A 17,883-nucleotide genomic window follows, 5' to 3' on the forward strand; every position below is an offset into this window, starting at 1 on the left:
AAGAAGAAGAAGAAGAAGAAGAAGAAGAAGAAGAAGAAGAAGAAGAAGAAGAAGAAGAAGAAGAAGAATTTACTAAAATGGAACAATATATTGAAAAAGTCTGAAATATGTACAGTGTGCCAAACTGGTAGACCTTCCACATCTGACAACAAATTGGGGTAGAGCTGTTATCTCAAGTCTCTTCTTTGGAGCCATGTTTGTTCTTTCTAATTTTGCAACATTCACTTCAGATTATTTTGTGGTTATTCCTTCCATTTTTACTGCTATGGTCATTGCATATATTGTTTTCTTAGCTCTGTTTACTTCACTCAGCTTCAGATAGTATAAATCATTTCATGTTTCTCTGTATTCATCATATTTGTCATTTCTCACATCATGGTAATATTCCATTGCATTTATGAACTGTAATTTGTTTAGCCATTCCTCAATAGTTGGGCATATATTTAGTTTCTAATTCTTTGCAATCACAAATAAGTGCTGCTATAGTTGGTGTATATGGGGAATTTTTTTCTTGTCAGGCTCCTCTTTGTGCTATAGGCCTAAGAGTAAAATATCTAGATCAAAGGGTATGGAAAGCGATCTTATTGCATAATTGAAATTTTATTTGCAAAATTATTGTACAGATGCACAACTTTGAGAGTTGTCCAAACCCTTCATTTTGAAATTTGTTAGCTTAGAAAAGAGGTGATTGAACTCTATGACCTCTAAGGTCCCTTTTAACTTTAACTTTAAAATCTTAATATATTCTGCCTTTCTCCATTTGGTATGGATAGCAAGCCATTTGAAGAAAATTAGTTTCAATCTAATTTATGCTATAATAAAATTGCTTGTGCAATGCATTGTGACATGACAAATGATGGGACTGTCTTATATTCAGAATGGGTTCATGTCCATTTCTGATACAATCTGGCTCTCCCTTAACTTTCAGTACCACCTAGAAAGCCTCTAAAATTTTAAGTAACACATCTGCCAATCTGATTTGGTAGAGGAAAATTTCTCCTTTGAACATCTCTATCCATTGAAATCACATTTACAGACTTTTCTTCATACAAACAAAATGCACATAGATATAATTATTAACATAGACTAATAAACAGCATGTATAATTCTATACTTTATAATAATTATAAGAAAAATAATATATTGAAATTCATTTAAATTATGTTTTTTTTTTTGCTAGAGCTTTTGTATATTCTTTCTGATGTTTGAGTTTTCAGATTTTCCCAATAATGAAAATAGTGGTACTAAATATTCTAGTTTTACTATGTTCATTTCAAAATATATTCTGCTATCTAGACAAAACAAAGATTCCAGTTAATCAAACACAATTTTAATTTTCTAACTGCATTTTTCACGTAAAATTATTAGTTCCACGTGCATACTTCCTGCAGTACTGCCTGATAACTGAGTGTTCTCATTATAGATAGCTGGGCAAATTGCTTAGCTAGTTACTGGTAGTCATAATAAATAGAAATAAAAAGCATACAAAATCACACAGGTCATTGGTTATTCCTATATTGGAATAGTTAAGCTGATTATTATTTATTTTTGTAGCAAAAGGAAACAGATCTTCCTATACTGATGAATAAATTTGCCAGAACAGGCGTTCTGTTTACCATAAAGCAAAACAAGATAAAACAAACTACAAAGGCTCATGAAAGTCTGCTAAACCAGTATAGTCTGAATTTTTTTGCAAATCACACATTTTGCAGGGCCATTGTAACTACAATCTACTTTTATCAAACATATATGCTTCACACCAAATATTTCCATTATAAATTTCAGAGGTATTCTGAAATTCTGAAAATGGAATGACATTAACTGTTCACTATAATATTTTCTCAGACATTAAAATAGTCTGTGATTTGTTGAGTATTAAATAGACATGATTCTGAAACACATTTTCAACTTACCCTTCTAATCTTACATCTGGGAGACTTCTGTTAAGTGCAATCAAATCACTGGCCATAAGGTTAAACTGGTTGATTTTAAACAGCTCTTTCATTTTCTCCTGGTCATCTTTAGGAATCCGCACTGCTTTCCCCATCTCTCCTGGCCCTTCTTGATTTCTTGAAATAACAGCTGTAAGACATACATGTACAAGTACATGCATACAAGATTGCAGTGTGTTATTTATATAGTGGCTCCATACACTAACGAGCAAGTCTTTTGACTAATTTACAAACTTTCTGCAACGTCTAACATAAAAGGGACTAGATGAAAAAGACCAATCACAAGCACAAATTCATATGCTGTTTTCCATATAAAATGTATTATCTTGCTGAAACCAAATCTTCCAAAAGATCTAAAAATATGTAACCTATAAAGTTTCAAAATGTGGATTATAAGTGGTTGATAAAATATAATTTCTTTGAAATTTCAAGGGTCTATGATTTCCTAATTATGGGTATTCTCTCCACTGGTGTGGGCAGCAACATGTATATGCCTTGATAGACTGTTTTTACAAGTTGCTATGGACAAAAAATAAATAAATAAAAATAAATCCCTCTAGCAATAAGCCTCTAGGCTTGTCAAACTAGGCTGGATGTTGGAGAGAATCTGAAATGCAAGCTTTTCCAGAGCTTGGGTTCTGCTGTTCTAGCTTTCAAGAACTCAGGTTTCCTTGATACTCTAGTGAAGGAAAATTCATTAACAGAGTCAAAACATTAAAATATGAACATTGTATACATTAATTTAAAAGATTTGAATTATAGATATACGAAGATAGGCACCTAATCAAAAATACTGCTCAGAGTTTGGATTTATGCCAAGGCTAGTTAGTTTCAACATCCAAAGAAATGCTTGCAGGAAGTTTTAGCTACAACAATGTATTTTTTTTTTTTGGCAGGAACACAAAATTGAACTTTTTAAAGAAGACAATTTAAGGCAATTTTTTAAAAAAGGTACCACCCTTTCCCTTTCTCATTGAATCTATTCTCTAGTGATGATATATAATTTCAATATGTCAATTTTGTTTTTGATTCTTTATATTCCTCAATTAGAATTCTATTACCATATCATTTTGTGTTGTGTTGTTCAGTGAGGAGAAAATGCAAGTGGGAATCTGTGTAAATGGCAAGAGCTTCCAAAGTGCGAGCCTCAGGTTCCTCATGTGGAAACTAAAGATGCCGAATTTTCCCTGTTCATTTTAAAAAAAATCTACAATTGAATATACTAAGCCATATAAGTTCATCATAAAATATACTTCTGTGTTATCAAGTGAAGTTGAATAAACTGTTAAAAGATTTAATGACCTAAGAGAACAGGAAATCCACTTGAAACCTCAACCATATGTTCCCTAGATATGTTGCTTAGCAAAAGAATTATAAATAGTAAAATTAGGACAAAATAAAGTATTGGAGTGTGCCCTCAAACCTCTCTGAACCTTTCAGCTGGCTGTACCTACATTGAAAAAGCCCAGAATTAGGGTTAGGCTGGTAAAAGAAAGAAAGATTTGGTCCCCTGAGCTAAGCATGTGTCTGTGGTTTTTTCTTTGTGCATTCAAATGAGAGAAGGGAAGAGAATTAAGGTTTTAAAACTGGGAAAACCAAACTATTTGGTATATAATGGCCAAATCGACATTGTCTACCTTAGAGTCTAGCCTCAGAGATCAAAAAGCACTAATTAAAAGCTAGGCCAAGGTCTCTTATGAAGGAACCCAAACTACTAGAGCAGGCGCTTCAAAGGAAATGTTATATTTAAGGACATTAGCTAGCTGGGAGAGCCCTGTTCTTTGTTTTAAATGACTTGGTACATGGGGCTGAGCATCTATAAGCCTTAGTAGTCAAGATTCTTGGGGAGGAAGTCAGAAAACCCAAGAAGAAGAATGTTACCAGTTCTCAGGCAGGTACTTCTGACTTTTCAAAAAAAAAATAAAAGCTAGAAACACCTATGAGTTTTTAAACTGACAAGTTTTTAAGCTGACAACGTTTGATAACACTCACTCTTTTTTTTGAGCAAGAGAGCCACAGCTTTCAGATGAGTCAGGAAGTGGATCACTCAAGAGCTAGGACAGCATTTACTGCCAGATGAGCTCAGCAGAGCAGCACCCTGTGGAAACTATGAGACCAGGAAGAACAGCATGGCTAGCAGTACCCTTTTTTAATCCTTATCCTTCCTTATTTCCCTTAAGACTTAGACATTGCCAATCACTCTCTTCTTGGTAATCTCTTCTCTCTAAGTTTTTGCAACACTACTCTTTCTAAAGTATTGTACCTGGAGTCAGGAAGACTTTAGTTCAAATACTGCCTCAGACACTTACTAGCTGTGTGACCCTAGGTAAGTCACCTCTGCTTACCTCAATTTTCTCAGCTCTAAAATGGAAATAATAATAACACCTACTATCCAGGTTTCTTGTGAGGATGAAATGAGACACTATTTGTAAAAGTGCTTAGCACAGTGCCTTGTACAGGAAGACTTTCCAGATCTCTCTAGATTCTAGGGCCTTCCTTCTGTTGATTATTTCATTTTTCCTATAAATAGTTTTTACTTACTTGCTTGCATCTTGTCACCCCATTACACTGTGAACTCCCTGAAGGTAGATACTACCTTTTATCTTTCATTGTAACTCCAACACTTAGTACAATATCTGGTACATAGTAGGCACTTAATAAATGTCTACTGAGTAACTGATTACAGTAAAGTTTCTGTTTACATTCACTCAAACTTCCTTTTTTCTTTTATTACTTTTTCTTGACATATCTATAACCCCTTATAATTTTTCTCTCTTCCTCTGTATTTCTAAAATTTTCCCTTTATATTTTTTATAATAGAAGGGATTTTTTTAATCTGTTTTTCTTTCAAGGAATGTACAATATCACACTACCAATTACCTGTACTTTAGGGATGAAGGTTCATAGTAGCTTGAGCAGGGTTCTTAACCTAGGGTCCATGAACTTTAAAAAAGAAGACAACTATACTTTAATATAATTAGTTTCTTTTGCAACCCTCCATATTTTATTTTATGCATTTAAAATTATATTTTGAGAAGGTATCTATAGGTTTTACTCTACCACAAAATAGGTCCATGTCATACATATTCATACACACAAAAAAAGTTAAAAATTCTTAACTTAACAGAACTTGAACAATTCTACATAACTGTTCAAAAGAATACTTTAGGGAAATTAATAATTATTTAGACAGATACTGTAGAACTTTGTTATGCTTCTAGATCAATCATTACTGTCCATTCTGTTAAGAGATATAACATATTAGCAGTCAGAAGAAGATAGGACAATCACACTTTGAAGACTATATGCCTGGACCTGTGGTCAGTGACTAAGATCCATCTGCAGACAAATATATTCCTATTCTGTAGACAAACTTCAGAGAAGCTGCAGGTTAGAATAAAGCAGAGCACATGAGGGATGCTTCAGAGTGAAACTATCTTGGCAGGCATTTTATTAGAGCTGTGAAACAGGGAGAATTGAATCTACTGACAAACTAGAGATTCTGCCGCATGGAATGATGATACTCAGATGGTTTTCTCTATCACAGGCCTTGAGGAGCTATTTTAAACAGAGCCCCAGGAGGCATCCTTACAGGAAGTAATACCACTGCCACATGATAGGAGCTTAGCAGAATTATAAGAGAAATGTTCTACTTTAGACCTTCAAGTGGAGGCAATCCCTAGAAAGCTGATCTGCTACAAGAATGTTATTAAATAGGTCTCCATTGAAAGGACTGTTCATCATAGGATATCTGTATTGTTTTTGTTTCCTGAACTCTGATATAAGTTTTATTAAAAAAAAAAAAACACTTTCCCTCCTGGACTTTTGTGAACTGTATGCTTATAAGAGTAGTTGTTCATAACACATGGTAGCATCACAAAGTGAGATTCTTAGATACTGTTTGTTAGATGAGGGAAAAGGCCAGTTACATTAAAAAAATCTCAAAATTATATATAGGCCTTTACTATGAGGTGAAAGCCTCTGACACAAAGGTTGTCACATAAATCTGCATTCAAATTTATGCAAAATCTACCTTTATGAATCAACCACTATTAGAAAAACACCATGACTCTCTACATAGAACAAACACAAAAAAATAACATAAATAACCCTGTCATCTCAAAGCATAATACCATGTTGTGAATTGGACAGAGAAACAAGTCTAAAAAGAAAAATAACATGATGAGTGTATAAGACATACATAATCAGAGAAGAAAGAGAGGATCCTAAAAGGAAATTGAGGAGATCAGGGAAGGATTCTTGAAAGACATGACATTTGAATCATGGCAAGTAATATTTCATTTAGTAGGAGTAGGGCATTTCAGGCAGAGAGAGCAATGGCCAGGAGGCCATACATGGTGGAGATTATTCATGAAATAATGATGGATTCAATTAGGTAAGAACACTGAAAGAGATATAATAAAAATAATAATAATAATAAAGGAGGGCTGAGAAAGATAAGACTGTTGACAGATTGCAGAGATCCTGGAAGGGAAAGCAAAGAAATGAAACTTTACTAGGTATAGAAGAAATCAGTGAAGATTTTTGAGCAGTGGTTTTAAACATAATTAGATTATATTTAAGGAAAAATCTAACTTTAATAGCTAAGATAGACTGGGAAGGAGTAAGTCAGAGATGGCTTATAAAATAAGCCTATATAAATAATATAAAATAATTAAGGACAAAGTATGTATCAGCATATTTCTTTCTTTCTTTCTTTCAAACATATATCACAGAAATGAATTCACTATGCAGTTTGTTATGTCATATAGAGGAAAAGATGATCATTCTTCAATTTTAACATAACATCCTACAAAAATAGTGTTAATGGCTATGGCAGATTTAATTAAAATTTCACATATCTCAAAGGTAGAATATTGTCTCGGTATTCTATCAACACTCTACCTTCAAACCTAATTCTTTTGTTCCATGTTTCTGGTCATCTAAATGTATATTGCTATGCTTTTGTCCAGACCCAAATGGACCAGTGATTCCTGGCTGGTAACCTAGCTACTGGTTCACTGGATAGACTTTTTCCAGAAGAACAATTTCCACCTGAGATATTTAATAACTAGGTGGATTCTCATTTCTTCCTTTCTTATGACTTTATTAATTTCATTATTTATTGAAAAATATGCAATAATGAATCTAAGTCAGAGTTATCTTTCCCATTGATGGATAATTACATATTCCAAATTGGCAATTATAGATGCGTCTGTATGTATATATACATATGCATATGTTTGTATGTATATACACATATACACATATACATATGTGTGTAGTCATGTTTTATATTTAGATATTTTTTCCCATATAAATATAATTTGGTTGTTAAGACAAACTTATCTAATTAGCTACACATACATGTACAGATCAACATTATGAATATATGTGGTTAGGTGTATGAATTAATCAGATATATGATGAGAGAGAGAGAGAGAGAGAGAGCGAGAGAGCGAGAGAGAGAGAGAGAGAGAGAGAGAGAATGAGTGGGAACCAGTGATGAAAAGAGATAGAATTTACATATCACTTTAAGGTATGCAAAATGCTTTACATATGTTAACTCATTTGATCCCCACAACAACCCTGTGAAGCATGTAGTATTATTATCTCCATTTAAACTGAGGTTAAGAGTGGTTAAGTAACTTGTAAAGGGTTACATAGCTAGTAAGTGTCTGAGGATGGATTCCACTTGTTTTCCTAACTCCAAGTCATATGCTCTATCTGCTGGGCCACCTAGCTGCCTGAGAGTAATTGTATCTGAAGAAATGTAATTAGTAAGTAATATCTTAACATGAGTTAAGAATAGGGGAGAAAAAGAGGAAGGATATGTATGTATTCACTAAAAGGACTCTAAATTTCTCTTTTGACCCTTCCACCCCATCTGTCTCTCAAAAGCAAGGATACTAGATTCTCTTCTCTTCTACAAATAAAGAAACACAACCTTACATATTATTTAGTGAGGTTTTGCTTTGATTTACTTATGAATTTAGATCATCTCTATGTTCAAATAAAGACATGCAAATATTTAGTAGCAGAATCAAGATCTGAACCCAGAGTATAGTTTGCTGAGTTGCTATAGGAACAAATCTACATGGCTTCTAATACTACTATGAGAAAATGTAAAATTTTCATCAGTTATATCCTTATAAATAGATTAATGTTGGGAGTATTCATAGTGATTCCTAAAGTTTATAGCTCCTTAAACATTTTCGGTTCCTGTGTGAATAACTAGCTAAATGCTTAATGTATATCAGGGAAACACAAACTTCCCCAGAGCTAAATTCACCATTCCAAAATAGCTGTTACTGAATACACATTTGACATTTCACAAAATGTTTTATCTAGGCATAGGTAGAACTTTGGAAATTTTCCCCTCAACTTAGGGGAAAAGAGGATGAAAAGTTATAAGATGGAAGTAGCCTTTGTTTTTCCTATATTTTGCCATGAAAAAAAATGTAACTTCTAAGCAGAAAATTACCATTTGCAGGGTCATAGGATCTTATAATTTAGTACTGCAAGGGATGTTAAGAGATCATCTTATCCAACACCCTCATGTAACACAAAGAAGAGATGGAAAAGAATATGCTGCTAGGCTGCAGCAGTTCCACTGTTATGCACACATTTCCATAAAGGCAAGGTCAACAATTTTATATATAGTTAGCAGCAACTCTTTTGCTGAAAAAAAAAATGTGCCAAAGAACATTCTATGCAAATGTCAATAGACATGCTGAAAGTTATTGAAAACAACTAGTAATCTTTTTAACTATTATCCTCCAGAATCTTACAATGCTGTAAGAGCAGGGCTGATAAGCTTTTATTCACATAGCTAGATCATAAGCATCTAAAGGGCAGGTGTTTTAAGAATTATCCATTTTATTTTTTCTTGACTTTTTTTCCAGTTTATAATTAAATTGCAGTTTTGGCACAGTTCTAATATGCTTTGCTTCCATATATTCCAAATATGAGAAAAAGTGACATGTAAATATATATGTTGGAAAGTATGGATCAGGAATAAGGAACTAAAGAAATGAAAATAATTGAAGACTGCACAGAAGCCTTATATTAACATGTCATTAACACTTTAAAGTGAAGAAGTAGAATGCTTTGACCATGGTTAGGACCAAATGATATAACACTCCTCCCCAAGTGAAACTGATTACATTTTAAGAGACAGGAAATGGCTTATGACTAATGTGCCAGTCATTCTTGAATCAGTTGTCTGAATAAAGTCAGACTACTAATTTGTTTAAAACAAAAATCAAAATAAGTCCAAATCTATAAGAAAGAATAATTATGAGAAAAATATGTTGTTCAATCATGTCCAACTCTTCATGACCCCATTTGGGGTTTTCTTGGCAAAGATACTGCAGTAGTTTACTATTTGCTTCTCCTGCTCATTTTACAGAGGAAGAAACTGAGGCAAATAGGGTTAAGTGACTTGCCCAGGGTTATATAGCTAGTAAGTTTCTGAGGTCAGATCAGAATTCGCAAAGATGAGTCTTCCTGACTCCAGGCCCAGTGCTCTATCCACTCCATCAGCTACTTGTCCCAAGTACAACATCAAAAGTAGAGTTTGAGTCTGCTAGGTCAATAAGCATGATTCTATGCTTAGTTATATCTGGAGTGGTAGTAGAAGAGGCAATAATAATAGTATTCTCTTAGATCATCTAAAATTTTGTTACACATAACAGCTCCATGGACCCAGGAGTACAAATCATGGGCCTGGAGAATAAATGCCTGAAAAAAAAAGCATAAAGGAAGAAAAGTAAAATTATCACCACACTTTCTTTCTGCACCTTGAGGGTAAGAGCTGACCACAGCATTATTAGCAGATAGTTCTATCAACAGGACAATACTGCTGCTATGTACTTTTATTCTGCCCTTAGCATGCACCCTTAGGTCATGTTTCTCTTTCAAGCAATGTTCTTACATTTGTATAGGGTAATTCCTCTCCCATTGCTACTTTAATATACATAAGAATAGTAGTGCAGCATTTTCTATTTCTTTGCTAATATTTATTATAAACCTGCTTTAACTGCAACTCAACAATATCTTTTTTCCCCATTACAGCTCTTTGAAATGGTCTTCTTTTCACATTTCATATCAAATTTCAGTCAATGGATTTTGTGCAGAAAAAAAAAAAAAAACTATAGCAATAAACTCTCACTAGATCAAATCCAGAAGACATTAACTACATTTTCCCATTAGATAATCTCTTATTAGATAATCAATAGGGTAGCACTTTTCCATCAGCCACTTGGGTAGGTAAGAAGTTTTCTCTAAAATGAAGGCAAATGTCACTTTAATCTTAACACAGACAATTGGTATTTGAAATCAGGATTTAACAGATTTTTTTTAGATATGTTTGTGCTTCAACTAACCTTAAACAGATAACTTTTTTTGCAAAGTGATAATAAAAGTAATTACTTCACTAGAACAAAGGGACTATTTGAATAGTTCACATTTAAATTTCAATGGATGAATGAAACACATTTATTAAACACATGTCAAACTTTCATATTAGGTGTAAGTGATAACAAATATAAAAATGAAGACGGTTCCTGCTTTCAAGGAGGTTACACTTCAACTGGGGATAATATAACATTCAAGAAAGTTCAGTCAGAGGGCAGGTGGAAAGACACAGAAATTTTAATAGTATTTCAGTGATGCAAATGGGAAGGACCAGGGGTCCTTAGAATCTCTATTACATATTAATGCCATGAGGCTGCAAGGCAGGGCAAGTGGTAAGGTATTCCATCTCAGTGGAAGGAATAAAGTTGGTAACTCAATCTCATCGAAGTCATCTGAACAGTCAAATGTCCCAGATAGGTTCTGGGCCCAGGGATAAGAGAGAGGGAAAGAGAAAAAAGCAAAGGGTCTATCACAAATAGGTTTGTGGTTAAGTATTTTTCTCACAAGTGCCCTGTTAGGTGTGCTGGTAAGGTAGTATAAGTGTTATTATCCCTGTTTTACAGAAGAAGAAATTGACACATCTAACCATTTAAATCACTTGCCTACAGCATTGCAGCTAATCAGTGGCAACCTCCAGCTCTACTTCAGTGCTCTCTTCACTATAACTGATGCCTAATTGACTCACTTAGTACCAGCCCACAAAATTAGGACTTTCCTGTTCTTCTTGTGGGAAATTCTCTCTCCAGCACAGTAAAACTTTTCTGCATCCTCTAAACTAAAAAGACACTACTGTGTGATATTTACAGGGAAAAATATTACTTATGAAAGCTAATGCCTAGAGAATGGGAGAGGAGGCTGGGGGTCAGAGCCAAGAGGGCAGAGGGAAAGCAGTGACTTGCTAGAGCGCTCTCCCAAAGCCCTCCAAATACCTATAAAAATGGCTCTGAACAAATTCTAAAGCAGCAGAACCCATAAAAAGACAGAGTGAAACAAATTTCCAGCCAAAGCCAGCAAGGATGGTTGAGCAGAAAGGTATATTGCGCCAGGCAGGGAGAAGAGCGCAGTTTGGCGTGGGCACGCAGGTCGCAGCGACCCTGGAGAAGGCCTTAAAGGGCTGAATCGAGGGCAGCTGTGGCGGTTTCCAGACTTCTCAACCCATGAACGCCAAAGACAACTTGGAAGGTCAGTGGGAAAAGTCTGTGAATGTGGTGAGTGAGGAGCTAGGTCTCAGCCTCAAGTCTGGAGCGTGGCCTAGGGCCATGGCTTTTTCCTGAGCTTCTGGCCCACAGACTGAGGGGAAATCAAGTGGCTGACCAGAGGGGGATTGTAGGGACCTCTTTTCCAGTGCTGAGGCAGGAATCTCTTGCTCTGACCGTGCTTGGATCTGGGTCACAGTTCTGAGGGGCGGTCCTAGGGTGAGGAGAAGCACTGGTGTGGTGGAGCTTGTTGTGGTAGTGGAGAGGAAACACCTCGCCACTTATCATACCACCTTGGAAGAACTGAAAATTTACAGGTCCCTAGAAGTATCTCTGAAAACAGCTGTACAAACCCCTGAAGCTTGGGACAATACATTCTCCACATTAGAAGCAGACTTTTATTTTAACAAAGAGTTTAAAACTCAAGTAATTGGCCAGGATCATGAGTAAGCAGCACAAAAAGAGTCAGACTACATTATCTTACTTTGGTGAAAAAGAAGATCAAAACATACAACCAGAAGAAGACAACAAAGCCAAAGCTCCTACATCCAACGCCTCCAAGAAAAACATGAATCAGTCCCAGGCCTTGGAAGAGATCAAAAGGGATTTTGAGAAGCAAGTAAGAGAAGTAGAGGAAAAACTGAGAGTTTTGCAAGAAAATCCTGAAAAACAAGTCAACAGCTTGCTAAAGGAGACCCAAAAAAATACTGAAGAAAATAACACCTTCAAAAATAGCCTAACCCAAATGGCAAAAGAGGTCCAAAAAGCCAATGAGAAGAATGTCCTAAAAAGCAAAATGGGCCAAAGGGAAAAGGAAGTCCAAAAGCTTACTGAAGAAAATACTTCCTTAAAAATTAGAATAGAGCAATTGGAAGCTAGTGACTTTAGGAAAAATCAAGACACTGTAAAACAAATCCAAAAGAATGAAAAATTAGAAAACAATGTAAAATATCTCATTGGAAAATCAATTGACCTGGAAAATAGATCCAGAAGAGAGAATTTAAAAATTATTGGACTATCTGAAAGCCACAATCAAAAAAAGAGCCTAGACATTATCTTTCAAGAAATGATCAAGGAAAACTGCCCTGATATTTTAGAACCAGAGAGCAAAATAGAAATGGAAAGAATCCACCAATTACTGCCTGAAAGAGATCCCTAAAGGAAAACTCCTAGGAATATTGTAGCCAAATTCCAGAGTTCACAGGTCAAGGAGAAAATATTACAAGCAGCCAGAAAGAAACAATTCAAATATTGTGGTAACACAATCAGGATAACACAAGATTTAGCTGCTTCTACATTAAGGGACCATAGGGCATGGAATATAATACTCTGGAGGGCAAAGGAGATAGGATTACAACCAAGAATCACCTACCCAGCAAAACTGAATATAATCCTTCAGGGGAAAAAATGGTCATTCAGTGAAACAGAGGACTTTCAAACATTCTTGATGAAAAGACCAGAGCTGAATAGAAAATTTGATTTTCAAATACAAGACTCGAGTGGAACATGAAGAGGTAAACAGGAAAGAGAAATCATAAGAGACTTATTAAGGTTGAACTGTTTATATTCTTACATGGAAAGATGATATTTGTAACTCATGAGACCTTTGTCAGTATTAGGGTAGTTGGAGGGAAAAATTATATGTATAGATTGATAGATAGATAGATAGAGGGCACAGAGTGAGTTGAAGATGAAGGGGCCATATCTGGAGAATAAACTTAAGGGATGAGAGAGGATTATACTGGGAGAAGGAGAAAGGGAGAGGTAGAATGGGGTAAATTATCCCACAAAAAAAAAAAATCAGAAAAGAAAAGGCTCTTACACTGGAGGGGAAATGGGGGCAGGTGAGAGGGAATGAGTGAATGTTATTCTCATAGGATTTGACTTAAGGAGGGAATAATATACACACTCAATTGGGTGTGGAAATCTGTCTTACCCTACAGGAAAATAGGGGGGGGAAGGTGACAAGAGAGTAGGGGAATGATAGAGAGGAGGGCAGATTGGGAAAGGGGATAATCAGAAGCAAATACTTCTGAGGAGGGGCAGGGTCAAAAGAAAGAATAGAATAAATGAGGGGGACAGGATAGGGTTAAGGGAAATAGAGTTGGTTTGTCACAGCACGTCTATTATGGAAGTGTTTTCATAACTGCAAATGTATAACCTAAAAAAAAAAAAAGAATGGAAGGAAAAAAAGAATTAGGAAAGAAGTATCCTAATTTCTTCCCATATTCGAAAGTATCATTTTGTTAATTATCACAAGCCCTTCCTATCTGAAACATCTCAAATGAGAACACTCATAGAGTTTCTGCAACACACAAGAGAAAATCAACAAGAAGCAACTGTCAGAGTGATCATTGGAATTCTATTATGGCCTACCACATGTAGATCTTTCTCCTTTTCTTCCTTCCCACCTCTAAGTAATACATTGCTTCTCTCCTTTCTATTTTCACCCTTATCAATACCTCATCATTCCGTGGCTGGTCCAGGTTTTGCTTGACTCAATTAATAGCATTTAACCTGAGAAGCTAGATGGAACATTGTATAGATGGCTGGGTCTGAAGTCAAGAAAACCTGGATTCAAATCAAATCTCAGACAATTACTACCTGTGTGATCCAGGGCAAGTCATTTAACTTCTGTCTCTCTCCATTTCCTCAACGTTAAGATGGGGATCATAATAGAACCTAATGGCATCTACCTCCCAGGGTTGTTGTGAGAGTCAGCTTAGATAATATTTATAAAGTGCTTAGCACAGTTCCTGCATATAGTAGGTGCCATATAAACACTAGCTATTCTCATTTAAGTCTAAAGAAGTTGCCAATTCTTGCCTATGCTCCGAACGCTGTAGGCAAGAATTGGCAACTTCTTTAGACTTAAATGAGAATACCTACCTCTACTGTTCATTGGTTAATTTAAACTGCGATAGTCACTAGGCATTAGCTTTCTGCAGACTAGAAATGTGATTTTCAGCAATGTATTCATTACAAATAAATTCTATTTCAACCAAACAAACTGCCTGTCACATGGAGTTCAACGTAATGGAATTTTACCTTTAGTAAAAATGTGCCCATAAGTTCTAGGGAGGGGGGAGTTAGAAGGTAGAGTGAAAAGGATAAGATTGGTCAGAGAGGGATAGGGTTAGTCAGAAAAGGTGTTCTGAAGTAGGTAAGGTTTTAGTCTAGTTTTGAAGTGCTGTGGGATGAATGAAAAGAAAGGAATAAGAGATTCCATATAGGAATAAAGAAAATGTGTGTAGAAGCAGTGTGCAAGACATGTTTGCAAAATCTTTGTTAACAGTTTTAAAAAATGCTGTTTCTCATTTTATAATGAAATGTGATTTTTGCATTTAAAAAGTGAACAAAGCCCTAAACAGTCTATCATTAAAGCATGATATTTTTGGATGCATAAAAAAAGATTGTTTGGCATAGTCTACCACTAGAAACATTTCCTGGAAAAAATCATTACACATTCAGAATACTCACCGATGTTATGAAATGTTGAAGTTGAATTAAAATAATTTCCATCTAAAAGTAAAATACTTTCCCATTTAAAATCATGTAAAAATCCTATCTCATGAAGGCTACATGATTAGTAAATTTACTTTTAAAGTGAATCCTTTGTTGAAGAATCTATACTCAAACCATCAAAAGCATATTACTATTGTGTGGTGAGAATAATGTACTTTTCATCCTAGGGCTAATTTATTCAAACATTAAGTTACAAAGTCAAAATCATTGATTGAAAGGAACTCTGTTTTAAGAATCTGGGGGATTTAGAAAACTAATGTTTTTATAACAATTTTATAGGAAGAATTTGACCAAAAAAACAAAAACAAGATAAGACCACATTTATATGGTATTTTAAGGATTATAAAATACTTTACCTCTTTTAATGTTCAAAACCCTATTAGATTGGTACTACAGGTGTAATTCTACCCCATTTTACAGATGATGAAAGTGAGGCTTAAAGAATTAAAATTACTTTCCCATAATTGCATAACTAGTATGTATCAGAAGCAGAATTTTAACTGACTCAATTTCCCCAACCCACCCCCATGGTATCAGAATGACTCTATAAAGAATTCCAGGAGGAAGAGGGGTCATCATGTAAGGAAGTCTTTAACCATATTTTTTTAAAGAAATTTCTATTGAGAATACCATTTTCATTCCAGTTACCCAGGTTCATATTCTCAGATGAGAGCTCTTCGCTTAGCCTCACTACAACATTCAATCAGTTTCCAAATCTTGTCAATTCTCCCTTCTTAGCTTTTCTCATATTTGTTCTTCTCTTTTTTAAATTAATTTTTTTATTATTTTTAATGATAATTTTTATTTATTTTTTTGTTTTCAACATTTACTTCCACAAGATTTTGAGTTCCAAATTTTCACCCCATCTCACCCCTCCCCCCACCCCAAGATGGCATGCATTCTAAATACCCCTTCCCCTAGTCTACCTTCCCTTCTATCTCTCCCCCCTGCTCCTCTTATCCCCTTCCCCTTCAATTTTCTTCTAGGGCAGGATGGATTTCTGTACCCCATTTCCTGTATTTCTTATTTCCTAGGTGCATATGAAAACATTTTTTTTTAAAATGTGTTTTTAAAACTTTGGCTTCCAAATTTTCTCCCTTGCTCCCACCCCACCCACCCTCATTGATAAGGCAGGCAATTAAATATAGGTTACATATGTGCAGCTATGCAAAACACTTCCATAGTAGACATGCTGTGAAAATCTAACTCTATTTCCCTTAATCCTATCCTGCCCATCCATTTATTCTATTCTTTCTTTTGACCCTGTCCCTCCTCAGAAGTATTTGCTTCTTATTACTCCCTTTCCCAATCTGCCCTCCTCTCTATAATTCTCCTACTCTCTTGTCCCCTTCCCCTCTATTTTCCTGTAGGGTAAGACAGATTTCCACACCCAATTGAGTGTGTATGTTATTCCCTCCTTAAGTCAAATCCTATGAGAATAAGATTCACTCATGCCCTCTCACCTTCCACCATTTCCCCTCCACTGTAAGAGCCTTTTCTTTTCTGTTTTTTTTTTTGTGGGATAATTTACCCCGTTCTATCTTTCCCTTTCTCCTTTTCCTAGTACATTCCTCTCTCACCCCTTAATTTTATTCTCCAGGTATGACCCTTTCACTTTCATCTCACCTTGTGCACTCTATCTATCTATCTATATATCTACCTATCTATATCTATACATACGTACATATAATTTTTCCCCTCCACCTACCCTAATACTGACAAAGGTCTCATGAGTTACAAATATCACCTTTGCATGCAGGAATGTAAACAGTCCAACCTTAATAAGTCTCTTATGATTTTCTCTTACCTGTTTATCTCTTCATGTTCCACTCAAGTCTTGTATTTGAAAATCAAATTTTCTATTCAACTCTGGTCTTTTCATCAAGAATGCTTGAAAGTCCTCTATTTCACTGAATGACCATTTTTTACCCTGCAGGGTTATACTCAGTTTTGCTGAGTAGGTGATTCTTGGTTGTAATCTTATTTCCTTTGCCCTCCAGAGCATTAGATTCCACGCCCTGCAGTCCCTTAATGTAGAAGCAGCTAAATCTTGTGTTGTCCTGATTGTGTTACCACAATATTTGAATTGTTTCTTTCTGGCTGCTTGTAACATTTTCTCCTTGACCTGGGAACTCTGGAATTTGGCTACAATATTCCTAGGAGTTTTCCTTTGGGCATCTCTTTCAGGAGGTGATCGGTGGATTCTTTTAATTTCTATTTTGCCCTCTGGTTCTAAAACATCAGGGCAGTTTTCCTAGATAATTTCTTGAAAGATGATGTCTAGGCTCTTTTTTTGATCATGGCTTTCAGATAGTCCAATAATTTTTAAATTCTCTCTCCTGGATCTATTTTCCAGGTCAGTTGTTTTTCCAATGAGATATTTCATGTTGTTTTCTAATTTTTCATTCTTTTGGCTTTATTTTACAGTGTCTTGATTTCTCCTAAAGTCACTAGCTTCCAATTGCTCTATTCTAATTTTTAAGGAAGTATTTTCTTCAGTAATCTTTTGGACTTCCTTTTCCATTTTGCTCATTTTGCTTTTTAGGGCATTCTTCTCCTCATTGGCTTTTTGGACCTCTTTTGCCATTTGGGTTAGGCTATTTTTGAAGGTGTTATTTTTTTCAGTATTTTTTTGGGTCTCCTTTAGCAAGCTGTTGACTTGCTTTTCATGATTTTCTTGCAAAACTCTCAGTTTTTCCTCTACTTCTCTTACTTGCTTCTCAAAATCCCTTTTGATCTCTTCCAAGGCCTGGGACTGATTCACGTTTTTCTTGGAGGCGTTGGATGTAGGA

General features: G+C 35.3%; 1 protein-coding gene across 1 annotated transcript in view; it reads right to left on the reverse strand.

The window, feature by feature from the left end:
• The window catches only part of LOC114045873 (polypeptide N-acetylgalactosaminyltransferase 13), an 816,024-nt gene that overhangs the window by 485,480 nt on the left and 312,661 nt on the right, over positions 1-17,883 (reverse strand). Inside the window, exon 3 of the mRNA XM_027866047.1 lies at positions 1,914-2,082. Within this exon, the coding sequence (XP_027721848.1) occupies positions 1,914-2,082 (169 nt within the window). The remainder of the gene's footprint in view (positions 1-1,913; positions 2,083-17,883) is intronic.

The sequence above is a fragment of the Vombatus ursinus genome, unplaced genomic scaffold, assembly GCF_900497805.2.
Source record: "Vombatus ursinus unplaced genomic scaffold, bare-nosed wombat genome assembly UNPS02014779.1, whole genome shotgun sequence".
In the NCBI taxonomy this organism is placed as follows: Eukaryota; Metazoa; Chordata; class Mammalia; order Diprotodontia; family Vombatidae; genus Vombatus; species Vombatus ursinus.